General features: G+C 52.0%; 1 protein-coding gene across 3 annotated transcripts in view; it reads right to left on the minus strand.

Moving 5' to 3' along the window:
• Positions 1–14,800, minus strand: part of ULK4 (unc-51 like kinase 4) — a 251,976-nt gene continuing 237,176 nt past the window's right edge. For 2 of the 3 annotated variants that reach the window (XM_036333255.1, XM_036333256.1), the window contains exons 36-37: positions 2,669–2,754; positions 1–175 (exon numbers count right to left, since the gene is read on the minus strand). In XM_036333255.1, coding sequence (XP_036189148.1) covers positions 112–175; positions 2,669–2,754 — 150 coding nt within the window. In that variant the 3' untranslated portion in view covers positions 1–111. The remainder of the gene's footprint in view (positions 176–2,668; positions 2,755–14,800) is intronic. The other variant, XM_036333257.1, reaches the window with a different exon arrangement.

The following is a 14,800-nucleotide window of genomic DNA, read 5'->3' on the forward strand; positions in this document are numbered from 1 at the left end:
TCAGGCGTCAGCTGGCTTTATTGGGTGCGGGGACGGCTGGGGTGCCGAGCGTGTCGGGGGCTGGCCTTGCCTGTGCAGCCGAGGTTGGGCCTGTGTTCGGTGCCTTCTCGCCTAGTGTCCAACAGTTTGGAGGATTTCCAGGGCCAAGGAGGCCACCGCACTGTCGGCAGACGAACTGTGAGGAAAACAAAGTCAGGCTGAAGAGCCGCCTCATTCAAAGGGGCTGGTGTCCGATGCACCAGCTGCTTCTCCTAGGGCGGCCCCTCCGCAGTATCTAGAGGCACAAAAACCGTGTTCCCAGGCTGAGGTGCGAACCCATCAGCCACACCCCCAGTGGGGCTCAGAACTGGCCCCACCAGCACCCCTAATCGAGGCCTGAGCTCTTGGCCCACCAGCTCTCAGCATCTGAACGCCCTGGGCCAGGTGCACTGATGCTGAGCTGTCAGGCAAGTCAGACAGCAGCCAGACCCTGCTCAGCCTGGCCCGGGTCCCACGGGGTCCCGCGGGGGGGCCTGCCCAGCGCCTGCCTCCAGCTGACTTGTACCAAAGACCGAAGATCCCAGACCCGCCCAAAGGCTGACGCTCCTGCTCCGTGTTGCCACTGGCTGGCCCGTCAGCCATGAGTCTTGGGGGTCTTATTCCCATAGGTGTGGATGTGCAGTTAAGAGCTTAACGTGGAGACTGTTACCGGAGCAAACTGAGACACATTTAAGCCTGTGCGCTAACAGCTGTTAGCAAAGAAAGCGGGACACACAGCAATGTTCACCTTGAAGTATGCAGTTAGCTGCGGCACCTCCCACTGCACACAAATAGAGCTGTTCTCAATCAGGTGGGGGCTGCATAGAAGGGGGCCCCCGGGGGACAGGGCAGGAGACGGGCTGCGCAGCCAAGGTCCCGAGGGTCTGCCCTGCCCACTGAGCCGCCCCGGAAGGCTCAGTGACTGGCAAAGGGCACGTCAACCTGTGGCAGAGCCAATCAGAGCCAAGAGCACTGCCATTCCCTCCTTGGTCACCATTAGAAAAGCCTTTCTTCAGCAAAGCCCAACCTCCCACCTGCCTGGAGTGCTGGGGGCGGGGGCGGGGGAGGCCACCAGCCCCACGCAGCCCTGAGCCTCACTTGACATTTGGTCGAGATTTAGGTGCATCCTGAGGCCGCACTGGCCTGGACCCGCAGGCAGACTGAGGGCCTGCTAGGAGGGTCCCACAGGCAGCTGGGGAGGGCTCTCAGGAGCGGCCACTAAACTGTTTGCTCAAGGCTGGGGTCCCTGGGGGTGGCTGTGTGCGCAGCCCGAGTCCTTGTCTGCACCTCACACCAGGGCTGCCATGGTGAGGCGGGGAACTCCCATCACGTCGGCCTGCCCTTCCCTCACCCACAGGAACCATGGGGGGGCGGGTAGCCCAGGAGGTGGTGTCCCCCTCCCCCACCCAACCAGGATTAAGTACAAAAGGATGGAGGGAGCCCTGCCTCCACCACAGACTCGCCGCGGCAATCACATGTATTTCTTCAAATGAATACCATCCCAAAGCACCGAGAACAGGCTTCACAGAACCCTGTGGTGCTGACAGCTACCAGGAAATGCGCAGTCAAGGCCTTCGAGGTGCGGCCTTCTGCCCAGGGTGGGGACGGACAGCAGCTGGGGCTCAGTACTGTGGCCCCACACCTCTGGCTCCTCCCTCAGCACGGGGATGTGGCCTGAGGGAGGAGGGGTCACTGCATTCACTGACCACTCCTCAAACCCCCCAAGCCCCACCACTTGCCAGGCTCGGTGCCGCCACATCTGTGAGCGGTGAGCCGTGAGACAGGGCCAGCCAGTGGGAAGCATGGAGGCCTGGGGACAACTCTTTATCCCTGTGTTTCCCTTTGTCACTTGGCACTAACATTCACATAAACAGTATAAGCTCTACCCCCATCAGCTGCCACCACCTCTCAAGTTCAGGGGAGCAGGGGGTGCGTGTGATTGCAGAATGAACCCTCCCTGCAGCACTCACCCCACTGGGCATCCACATGACGGTGGGGCTGGCGCTCCTGGGTGACAGCGCTGCCTGGTCTGCCCCTCAGTTCTAGACACTGCACAGCTGGGGAGTGGAGGCAGAGCTAACCTCACACTCCGATTCTGGGAGTCACAGGCTCTGCTCTCTAGGTTCCAGGTTTTCCTTCTGGCCAAGCGGGGCAGCCTAGTGCTACTGGGCAGGCTGAGCTGTCGGTTCTGACCCCAGCCCTTCCCTGACCTCCAGTCCCTCTGCCAGGTGGCGGTAATGTCGCCTGTGGCCCGGGCTGGCATGGGGGTGCGTGTACACAGGCTGGTTACTGACCACCTTATGGGGTTCATCACATCTCCCACCTGTTGTCCCCTCCCAGCTAGTCATAGTCCACTCCCCTCCTCACCTCTATCCCCTATAGATGGGGTATTGGGGGGCTAAGATATCCTGATTTTTATCCCTCTTCCTGTTGACACCCCTCATTTGGACAGTGTGGGGGGGGGGTCCCCAGGGGATAGAGACACAGCGACCATGCTTCCCACGCTGGGTGGGACCTCAGTGGCAATGACCGAGTGGAAGATGGTGGTCCCTGGTGTGTAGAGGGAGTGGGGGGACAGGCGGAGAGAAAAGAGTGGGTCAGTGTTTGCTGAGCCCAATAGATTGCACTGGCCCTTCCTGGGCCTACTCACCCGCCAGCCGGGGCCAGCCGCTCCAGCGCCCGCAGGAGGCTGCCCGCACCCTTCAGGCTCTCCAGGTGCTTCTCGTTGGAGGTGACCTGCAAAGGCGGGAGAAGACAGTGGTTGGTGGGCCCAGCCCCGACTCAGCCCACTGGGTGGGCACCCCGAGTGTCGGGCTACCTGTGGCCTTGGGGAGCAAGCCTCAGCCCCACCCCACAGGACGCTGCTGACCATGGGGACAGAGGCAGACGGTGGGGACCCTTGGGGAGTCACGGGCGGGGGATGTGCCCGGTCACGGTGGGGTGCCTCCGGTGGCACCGGACTTTCGAAAGGCTCTGCCGTCTCCTGCGCGTCTGTCACCTCTTTCCCACAGCCTCGCCTTGCACGGTAAGCTGCGGTGTGTTTTACAGGTGAGGTCACCGGGGCTCAGGGAGACCCAGGCGTCACCACGGCAGGACCTAGGGAGCCGGAGCCTATCGTCCCCTTGGAGGCTGGCCCCAGGCTGGCCTCAGGTGACCCCCTGCTCAAGTGTCCTTTCCCCTTGACCGTAGCAGCCCAGCCTGGACTGCCATCGCCCAGTTCTAAGAAGAGGCTGAAATTTCTTAGCCACAGGGCCAGGAAGGTCACGGGGGTCATTAAACTTGCAGGTGGACTCTGCACCTGCGCCACCCCACTCCCAGCCTCGTCCAGCTGCCAGCTCAGCTGCATGGGGTGCGCTTGCTGCAAAGACCTGCATCTTCAAAGAGCTGCATGTAAATGCCCTGAAATCACACCCGACTGGGTGCGCTCCAGAGGCTGCTGTTGGGGAAAGCTGGCTGTGGTTCAGTTCTGCCTGAGGTGAGCACAGGCTGACACTGACGGCCGGGCCCTTCGGGGAGGTTCCCCAGAATGTGCCTCATGCAGGTCCGCTGAGCTGCATCCACACCCACTGCCCTGCCCAGCCCTCCCATGGGACTGTGCGCTCCAAAACAATCGCCCAACAGGTTCCAAAGAAACGGTAAGACTGCATTTACTCGCAAGGCTAGTCAGAAGGTGCAAATGGAAAATATAGTGAGAATCACACAATCAAAGGAAGGGACCAAAATAGCATCATGTGAAACGGACATAAATGTAGGCATCAACAAAGCCAAAAGAATTAATGGAAAATTATGTGATTTGGCCACTTAATGGGACTCTTATGAACACCACCAACTGTTGTCCTGCATATAAAGACGAGTTAATTAGAAAATAAAAATTGTAAATATCAGGGACTCCAGTTCTGGCTGAGAGAGAAGAGACATGCTTCCCTGCTCTCCCTCCGAATGCAACTATGAAACCTGGACAGAGTGCACAGCACAGCTACTGGAGGACAGTGAGAAGCAAACAGCGACAGGCAGGCGGGGAAGGACACTGGATCCACCTCTCCTTCCAGGAAGGCCAGCAGGACTCAACCAATCCAACCCCCGGAGTGAGCACTGTGGGCGAGGAGAGCGCTCCGGAGAAGCCAGGCTTGGGGAAGGGAGAGGAAACCCCAAAGCTCAGAGAGAAGAGATGAAACGGGTATTTTCCTTCCTTCTGCTCAGCTCTCTGTGGCCCCAGCAGTTCTGGTGGCAATAACGACGGTGGGGACGGCAACAGCGGCAGCCAAAACTCTCTTCTCTGTCATCCCAATGCTTGGCCCAGATACGACAATTGTGGAAGTCAGTGTTGTATGGCCAGACAGAGAATGGGAGACCCAGGGAACCGGGAAGAGCTCGAGAAAGCAACCCCATTAGTTTATGAATTCCTAGGCTCACCCTTAACTTGTGCTTGCGTGGAACTGGTCCAAACAGCACACTCAAACCCCAGCCTGACCCTTGGAGGAAACACGAGAGAGATCCGAACAGCATTGCAAGTGCTTTGAATCTGATATTGAACTTTTAATTCCAAGCTGCAGCCTGAACCTAACCAACATAACTGCTTACTAAAATAAAAGTATCAATAGTCTCTGTAGGGTTTCAACAAGACACAGTGCCTTATAATGTAATATTTAAAACAGGATAAAATCCAAAAGGTGGGCATCCAAACAACCACAGAAGTCTCAACTCACATGAGACAAGACAATACATAAGAAAATGACACAGATGTTGGAAGTATCTGACAAAGACTTTAAAGCATTATAAAAATGCTAAAACAATAACACTTGAAATAAGTATTAAAATAGACTATAACACCCTTGGAACAAATATTAAAATGGAACAGAACAGTATGAAAACAGAATAAAGTATTAAAATAAAATAGACTATAAAAATTAGAAAATATAAAGGAGAACCAAAAAAATATATATTAACAAAAAATAAATAAAAAGCCAGACTCATCAGCAGAATGGAAAGAGGCAGCGAACTTGAAGACAGATCAATGGAAACGATTCAATCTGAGCAACAGGGGAAAAAATGTTGAAAACGCCAAGGACAGAGCCTCAGGGACCTGTAGGACAATAACAAAAGGCTTGTGTCACTGGAGCTCTAGAATAAGAGGACAGCATAAATGGATGCCAAGGTATTTGAGGAAATCATAGCTAACACTAGTCCAAGTGTGATGAAAGACATGAACCTATAGATTCAAGGAGCTGAGAAAATGTCCAACAAGATATCCAACGAATCCACACCCAAGCAGTTCATAATCAAACTTGAAGCCAAGGAATGTTGAAAGCATGCAGGAAAAAAAATGATGCATTACTTAGAGGGGAACAATGATTTGAATTACTGTGGATTTCTCTTCACACTGAGATCAGAAGAAAGTGACAAAACATTTTTAAAGTGCTAAAAGAATTACCAAACTAGAATTCTATATCTAGCAAAATATTATGGAATTAAAGTGAAATAAAGGCATTCTCATATGAAGGAAAATGAATGGAGGCAGAACTGTTTTAAAAGAATTGCTAAAAGTTGTTTTGCAGAGAGAAAGGAAATAATACCAGGAGGAAACCTGGAACATCAGAAATGAAGGAAGAGCAACAGAAAGGGTAAATATCTGAAGAAACGTAACAGAATATTCTCTTTCTTTAAAATAATGCTTGACGATAGAAAAGCAAAACATATAAATTGTCTGATGGGGTGCTGCTGTATATAGATATTTTTAAAACCCTGAAGCATAAAGGGGGAAGGAGCCTGTAAAGTGTTATGGTTTCGATATTACAATTAATGATTATAAGAAGACTGAAAAGTAAAGCATTTTATAATCCCAATAGCAACCACTAAAAAAAAACCTTACACAGGGATAGTAAAAAAAATACATTAGGTAGTAAAAATGTAATAGATTATAAAATGTAATGCTAATAAAAATAGTTAAAGAGCTTTATAAAAAGGCAAGAAAGAAAAAGAAAAATGGGGGAAAAACAGACATCAAATAAAAAGGTAGATTATATCCTAACATATCAAGAATAGCACTAAGTGAAACAATCTAAATGCAGCAAATAAGAGTTTTTGAGTGATTAAAATATTACCCAAGTATATACTATCTATAAACAACTTAATTTGTATACAGTATGATAGATAAAAGGATGAAACAGATATACTATGCAAATATGAATCAAAAGAAAACTAGGTTACAATCAGGCAAGGTAGACTTCAGAACAAAGAAAATTAGGGATATATAACATTTTGATAAAAGGATTCTGTTAACAAGAAGTTATAATAATAAGTGTGTATGTTTCTAACAATGGAAATTAAAAATACACAGAGCAAAACCAGGAAAACAGACAAGTCCACAATTGCAGCTAGAAACTTAAAAATTACTCTCCTAGTAATAGACAGCATGAGTAGACAAGAAATCAGCAGGATGTAGAAGGGCTGAACAACACTATCAATGAGCTGGATCTCACTGACATTGTAGAGCACTAAACCCATCAATGGCAGAACATACATTTCCTCCCAAGAATCCAGGAACATATTGTACATTCACCCACATGTACAATATTCTGGGCCATAAAACAAATGTTAATTTAAGAGAACTGAAACCGTATGAATTATTTTTCTGATCATAATCAATTAAATAGCAATAACAAAGATAACAGAAATATCTCCGATCACTTGGAAATTAAACAACACACTCCTTATAATCCTAGGATCAAAGAGGACATCCCAAGGAAAATGAGAAAATATTCTTAACTGATATTAAATGACTATGTAATATACCAAAATACGTGGGATAAAGCTAAAGCAGTGCTTAAGGGAAATTCATAGTACTAAGTACTTATACTAAAAAAGAAAGGTATCAAATCAAGAATCCAAGCTTTTGTGCTAATAAACTAGAAAAAGAGCAAGACAAACGCAAAGCCAAAGAGGAAAGGAGATCAAGGGCAGAAATCAGGAGTCACATGGTAAATGCGAACCCAAGCGTGCGAATGTCTACATTCATGTACATTTGACAAATACTACAAGAAAAGACGAAGATTGTCAAACCAGATATAGAGAAAGTAAGACAGGAGATGCTGCTCACAAGAAAAACACCTTAAATAGGAGGGCACAGATAGCTTAATGTAAAAGATACGCTACACAAGCAATAGCCAAAGACATCTGGTGTAGCTACTGTCAAAGCAGACTTTAAGGCAATAATCATAATGACAGAGACATTTCATGCTTATTCAAAGATCGATCAACCAGGAAAATATACCAAGTCTAAATTCTATACCTAATACCAGCCTTAAAATCCACAAAACAAAAAAAGGACAGAACCAAAGTGAGAATTAGGCAAATCCATAATTATGGTGGGATACCTTTCAATTTCTCCAGTAGCTTGCCAACAAAAATCAACAGGGGCATAAAAGTTTTATGCAAAATACGAACAAATTTGACCTAATTTACATATATGTAGAGAAAAACACCCACCTAGTAACTGCAAAATATATATTCTTTTCAAGTGTATATGGAGCTTTTTCAAAATATACCGTATGCTGGGTCACAAAGCAAGTTCTGACAAAGTTCAAAGGTATAAACCTAAACAAGTGTACATTACTATATTCATGGATTGGAAGACCCAGTATAGTAAAGATATTTTCTCCAAATCTAGGTTTACAGGAATTCCTATCAAAATTCAAGCAGAATTTTTTTTTTGTAGCTATAGACTAGCTGATTCTAAAATTTAAATCTATAAGTCTTACGAACTAGAATAGCTAAAACAATTTTGAGAATAAAGTTGGAGGAACCAACTGATTCACTATATAGCTATGGTAACCGTCATGCTGTGGGGCTGGTAGAGAGACAGCTACAGAGATCAGTGGAATAGAGTCGAGAGCCCAGACATAGTTTTCACAAATGAGCAACGATAATCGAGTGAAGGACAGACAGGCTTTTGAACAAATGATGCTAGAACACAGAGGCACATGTGTAAAAACATGAACCTGCACACATTTCTTACAATTACATAAAACACAATCCAAAATGCATCACAGATCTGAATGTAAAACACAAAACTTCTAGAATAAAATATGGGAGAAAATCTATGTGAAATTGGGTGTGTTGATGAGTTTTTAGATACAACACAAAAAGCATGATCCCTGAAAGGAAAAAAAAAATGACAAACTGGACTTGATCAATATTAGAAACTTTGTTCTTTGTAAAATACTTACTGATAAGAGAATAAAATAAGCCACAGATTGGGAGAGAAAATATTTGAAAACCATATCCTATCTAATAAAAGAGAAACATGGTAATTAGTGTACGACCGCTACCCTTCCCATTGGCTAATCAGGGAGATATGCAATTTAACTGCCAGCCAAGATGGCGGCCGGCAGCCAGGCAGCTGGAAGCTAACATGAGGCTTGCTTGCTTCAGTGACGGAGGCCTCCAACGTTCCCCGCCTGCCTTGCCGGCCTCTGAGCTTGCAGTTTCAAACATTGTAACAAATATAGAAGCTAAACAAAACCACAGAAACCTGCTTTCAGCCTGCCAGGATCTCAGAGCTGGAGTTATACATTGTTTCGATTATAGAACCCAAACAAACCAGATACCTGCTTTCAGCAGCAGAGGCCTCAGAGCTGGAGCCAGAGCTAAAGCTGGCCCAGAATAAAAAAGAAAAAAAGAAAAAAAGGAGCAGTTGAGAGCTTCAGTCACCCGTCAGCCTGAAAACAGCCCTCAGCCCCTCACCCAGACTGGCCAGTCACCCCAGTGGGGACCCCCACCCTGAAGGGTGTGTGACCAGCTGCAAACAGCCATCATCCCCTCACCCAGGCTGGCCAGGCACCCCAGTGGGGACCCCCACCCTGATCCAGGACACCCTTCAGGGCAAACCAGCCAGCCCCCACCCATGCACCAGGCCTCTAGCCTATATAGTAAAAGGGTAATATGCCTCCCAGCACCGGGATCAGCGGAGCCGAGAGGCCTCCCGGCACTGGGATCAGCGTGATAGGGGGCAGCGCCCAAACCCCCTGATCACCCTGCGGCTCTGTGTGTGACAGGGGGCGGGGCCACAACCTCCCTATCCACCCTGCTCTGTTCGTGACAGGGGAAGGCGCCCCAACCTCCTGATCAGCCCTGCTCTGTGCCTGATACAGGGGAGCTCCCCAACCCCCTGATCGCCCTGCGGCTCTGTGTGTGACAGGGTGCGGCGCCCCAACCCCCGCCCCGCCACAGGCCCTGCTCTGTGTGTGACAGGGTAGAGCCATAACCTCCCCATCAGCCCTACCCTGAGTGTGAGAGTGGCGGCGCCCCAACCCCCTGATCGGCCCTGCTCTGTGTGTGACAGGGGGCGGTGTCCCAACTCCCCTATTGGCCCTACTCTGTGCGTGACAGGGGGGAGCTTCCCAACCCCCTGATGGGCCCTGCTCTGTGCATGACAGGGAGGAGCTCCCCAACCCCCTGATCAAGGCTGCTCTGTGCGTGACAGGGTACGGAGCCCCAACCCCCCTGATGGGCCCTGCTCTGTGCGTGACAGGGGGCAGTGCCCCAACCCCCTGATCGGCCCTGCTCTGTGCATGACAAGGGGTGGCGCCGCAACCTCCCTATCGACCCTGCCTTGAGTGTGACAGGGGGTGGTGCCCCAACCCCCCAATCGGCCCTACCCTGAGCGTGACTGAGGGTGGCATCGCAACCTCCCGATCCACCCTGCTCTGTGCATGACAGGGGGCGGTGCCCCAACTCCCCAATCGGCCCTGCTCTGAGCCCGACCAGGGGCTGCACCTAGGGATTGGGCCTGCCCTCTGCCACCTGGGAGCAGGCCTAAGCCAGCAGGGCGTAATATCCTGAGGGGTCCCAGACTGCAAGAGGGCACAGGCTGGGCTGAGGGACCCCCCTTTCCCCCCGAGTGCTCAAATTTTTGTGCACCGGGCCTCTAGTCCTATATAATAAAAGGCTAATGTGCAAATTGACCGAACGGCAGAATGGCTGGTCTCTATTATGTGCACTGACCACCAGGGGGCACATGCTCAACGTAGGAGCTGCCCCCTGGTGGTCAGTGCATTCCCACAGGGAGAGCACTGCTCAGCCAGAAGCCGGGCTCACGGCTGGCTGGCGAGCACAGCGGTGGTGGCAGGAGCCTCTCCCATCTCCACGGCAGTTGGACATCCTCCGAGGGCTCCTGGACTTCAAGAGGACGCAGGCTGGGCTGAGAGACTTACCGCTCACGCACCCCCACCCCCTAGTGCATAAATTTCGTGCACCAGGCCTCTAGTATCTGATAAAGGACTTTTATCCAGAACTTATAAAGAACTCTTAAAATTCAACAATAACCAAGAAAATTTTTAAAATAGGCAGAAAATCTGAATAGACACTTCACTAAAGAAGATATGTAGGTGGCAAATGAGCTCTTGAATAGATACTCAATATCACTGGCCATCAGGGAAACACGTTAAAACTGCAGTGCAATTCAGCCACATACCTATTCGAAAGGCTAACATTTCATAAACTGACGGTAACAGACGGTAACAGATGCCAGCAGGACCACAGCGAGTCCCCCTTCCTGCTGGTGGGAGTGCAGAACAGCACGGCGCTTTGGAGGACGGTTTGGCAAGTCCTCATGAAATTAAGCACAACCTCATCCTACAACCCAGCAATTATACTCTTGGGTACCCGCCCACGTGAACTGAGAACTGATGTCCACGTAAAAAGCTGTGTGCGGAAGTCCACCGCAGCGTACCCCCTAGTCACTAGAGAACGAAAGGACCCGCGATGTCCTTGGACAGGGAAATGGAAAGACAACGAGGAACGCACGTGCGCTACCTGGTTTATACGTCTGATTGGATCTGCAGAATGAGATGTGAATAAAGATAAATCTGGGTAATTCTGAGAAGACAAGAGTTTCCATTCGCCTTGCTAAATTGTTTTGTCCTCCGGGACCAGCTTTCTGCAATCAGTCAAGTTTGCAATATTCAGATTCCAAGTGGCTTTGAACTGAATGATCCTTAGGCGTGAATTTCTCCTTTCTCCCCGAGTTTGGGCACTGAAGCGTATACACTGAGATGGACCCCAACCTTCCTTCAGAAGCCCCCACTGTATCCACCACGCAGTGTGGCCTGCAACCTTCCATTTAAACCTTCCCGAAAGCCAAATGGCGGCTCACCTACTTCTCCTTCGAGCTACGTGAGCAGAGAGCGCTGGCCGCACACTGAGACCCACAGAGGAATCTCCTTGCCATCGGCAGGAGGCATGCTCCCCACGGGCCTGCGTTCATGGCCAAGCGACTCCTGGACAACCTCTCTCGGCTGAGGCGACTCTCAGAAGTACAGGACGCAGGGGGCTGGCGGAGGTGCCAACACAGTGCCGCCTCCTGTGGGTACTACTTTTGTTGCTAGCGGCCTGGTCGTTCCCACAAGCCACGGCAAGCAAACTCGATTTTATTTTGCAGGGAGGTGCGACTGTAGCAGAGGTTCCTGGGACGCTGAAGAGTCCACAGGGGGGTGGTTTCATTATTTTCAAACCTTCAGGTGGCAGGTGGCTGTTTCCTGCAAACAGCCCTGCCGGCCTCGCGTTTCTCTGCTTTATGCCGACACCTGTCGGCGGATGTGGAGCCCCAGCGCTGCCTGGTGCCGCTGCCGAGACGCTTGCCTGGGAGCCGCCCGGTGAAACCCATCCGAAGGGAGACATGGGTCCTACCAAAGGCGTGCGGCTCAGCTGCTGCCAGGACCGTCCACAGCCTGGTCTTCTCGGGGGAAAAGACTGGAACGTTGAAGCTGGAGCCAGCTGGAAAGCTGGGCCTCCCCTTCTGTGCACCTGACGGACGACACACAAAAAAGCTGCTCGTGTATTTGGGGTAAATATGTCGCTTCATTCGGCCTTCCACATGGTGACCTGTCAGTCGGCATTCAGGCATCACATGTGTAACCAGAACTCTGAAAGTGTCTAGAATTATCCCTCGTTTCCCACTGGCTCACGACCTACAGGTGGTGGCTTTGCGCCCGCCTGCGGGGACTTTGGCTCCCCAGGTGCACACTAACCACAGGCGTGTCCCATGTCCCGATGGTGCAGGACCCTGACGCCGCAGCCTCTTCCATGTGTAGCTGAGGCTGCAAGGACAGCGGGGACAGTGGCTTGTCCGGGACAGAACGGCCACTGAGGGACAGAGCCAGGCCTGGTGCCCTACCACCTCATCGAAGGCCTGGAAAACGTGTACGTCAGATGCGCTGCACCGTCCATCATCGCGGCCCGTGATGGATCCGCTCGCGGTGGGAGCCACAGCATCAGCTCCATCCGTGCTCTGGGCGAGCTGCTCCGTGGAGGAATGGTCTGGGGGATGCGAGCGGTGGCTGCACGCGAGTCAGGTGTGGGCAGGCCGTGGGGCCTCGTTCGTGGGCGTCGTGATGGAGGTCTAGATCGCAGTGGTCCTGAGTGCGTGTGGCTAAGGAAGCTATGTTAACCCCGGTTTTCTAATCACGAGCTCCCCCGGACAGGCCCAGGCAGCACCGAGAGACGCAGAAAGAAATCGGGGGCCCACGGGGACCACAGGAGGGCAGCCCAGAGGCCTGTTGGCACCGACACAAACTTCACGGGGGAGAATTACTTTAATTCCATGGGCTTCAGATCTCAGGAATACAAGTAAAAACAAGCAGGTAACTATGACAACTCTACTTCAGAGAGTTTAAATCCCCAAAACAAACCTCCGCACCCAGCCCCTTTATTTTGTTCTCTTAACATATACTTTGCCTTCTCTCCAGCTGAGGTTCCTCTGTTACTTCAAAGCCATTTCTACCCACTGTGAATCGAGACATGCTACCCCCTGCCACGGACGCTGGGGATGGGATCTGGCAGCCCCTCCCCTCCTCTACCTGCTGCTGCTCCTTCTGGCCCCTCCAGAAACTTCCCCAGCTGCTGCCAGGGCCCACCTTTCCCATCAGATTAGAGCGAGACTGGAAGAGCACAGCCCAGGTGCTCAGCGCGTCTTCCTGGGACGCTGAGCGACCCTCCCGCACAGCCCTCAGCTGCCTCGCGGGCCTGTGCCTTCCCTGGCGCCCTTCAGAGACGTCACGTTCCTCCACAAAACCAAGTGAGGCCTGTCCGGCCAGGGCGAGCCGCGGAGGCTGATGTGAAAGACATCGAGAGGTGTCCCCAGGGATTCCCGTCTCGGGCCTGATCCCCAGGGAGTGACGGGGCTCCCGGGGGAACTCACTCGGGGGCATATCAAGGGAAGAGGTGGGGTCTTGCCAAGACAGGCCCCGTCACAAAGCCTGGCTCCCCCAGATCTGGCCCCGATCCCCGTGAACAAGGTCATCTGGACGGGACTGAATGGTACCGGGCTAAGGAGGCGCCTTCTGCCTGTTCTGCGTGAAGCCCAGCTCGGCTGTAAGTCGCAGTGAGACCTGGCAGCACGGGGCCCTGGGAAGTCGTGGCATCGGAACATGGCGACTCCTCGGGGTGAAGAGGGCTGCGCAGGACAGGGAGACAAGGACGCGCAGAGGGAGAGCCGGGCCGTGTCTGGCTGGGGAAGGTGAGATGGCGCCTCCTGCAGGTGAGGAGGAGGCTGCCGTTCTGCCCGGAGCCCAGGCCCCCAGGGAGCGGCTCCTGGACGTGGAACGGCGAGAGCAGGGTGGGGTGACGTGAGCACCCTGAATGCCCGGAGGCAGAGGCGAGCTGCCTTCAGGGAGGACACCCGTGGGAAGGACTTTTCCTCCTTCGCGTGACCTTTCTCTCCTCCTGGGGTCTGCATGCTCCCCAACATGGCCGGATGGACACCTCCCTCCTCTGCCTGCACCTGTGGCACCTGCTGTCCCGAGGCCCTGGCGGGAGCCCCTGAGCAGCAGCATGCGTTTCTTTCCCGCGCCATGTGAGACATGGCTATTTTCTAGAAGAAAATTATCTGGACACATATGTAATACCCTTTGTAATAATTTTAGCTATTAAAATTTAAAAAAAATAAAAATAAAAAAAAAAAAAAAATACTTCTCCAAATATAAAAAAAAAAAAAAAAAGAAAATTACCCATACCTCCCTCCTTCCTTCAGGCCAGCCAACTCCCTCGCTCTCTGCGGGGCAGTAAAAATCCTCTCTTGCTTAGAAATTGTTCATAATTACACTGGTTTCTGGCCATTAAGTCCAGTAAGTTTCAAATGCTGAAGACAATACTGCTGGTTTGGGAAACCTTAGGCCTGACCCGGCCAACGACCCAGCCAGAGAGCAGCTGTAACTGGCAGAGTCAGGGTGGCAGGCCGGCGGCGATGGGACCAACCGGAGGCGTTTCCCCAGAGGACCCGCCCAGGCGCTGAGACCGCGGCCACGACACGCTTCCCGAGGCGGCGGCCCTGGGATGCCAACCCCGGACGCGGACGCGCCGAGATCACCTCCGCAAAAGGGAAACCGTTCGCGTGGCCACTAACCGCGTGCGACGGCGAGTGTGAGACGGCGGGTCCCGGGCGGGAGGGCCCGTGTGCAAACCTGAGCCACAGGCCCCTTGGCCGAGCTTGGGAACAGTCTGCGTTCACACTGAGGCGTCTGTGCCCAGGGATCACTCAATTTGGTGTGCGCACACACGCCTGTCCATGTGGACACACGAGTGTCCATGTGTGTGTGTGTGATGGCGGGGCTTTGAGATGAGTGGCTTAACGGTGCCCGTTTCCAGCCCTTTCCCTGGATTACGTATTGCGGGGGGGGGGGGGGGGGGAGGAGGAATAGAGCGATTTCAGTCAAGGAGGCTAGACAAGTCCTCATGCCACTGAATGCAGACACGCCACCCACTGGGCCACTCTGCCGGGGCCCAGTCA

This window comes from Myotis myotis, unplaced genomic scaffold, assembly GCF_014108235.1.
Source record: "Myotis myotis isolate mMyoMyo1 unplaced genomic scaffold, mMyoMyo1.p scaffold_m19_p_13, whole genome shotgun sequence".
Classification (NCBI taxonomy): Eukaryota; Metazoa; Chordata; class Mammalia; order Chiroptera; family Vespertilionidae; genus Myotis; species Myotis myotis.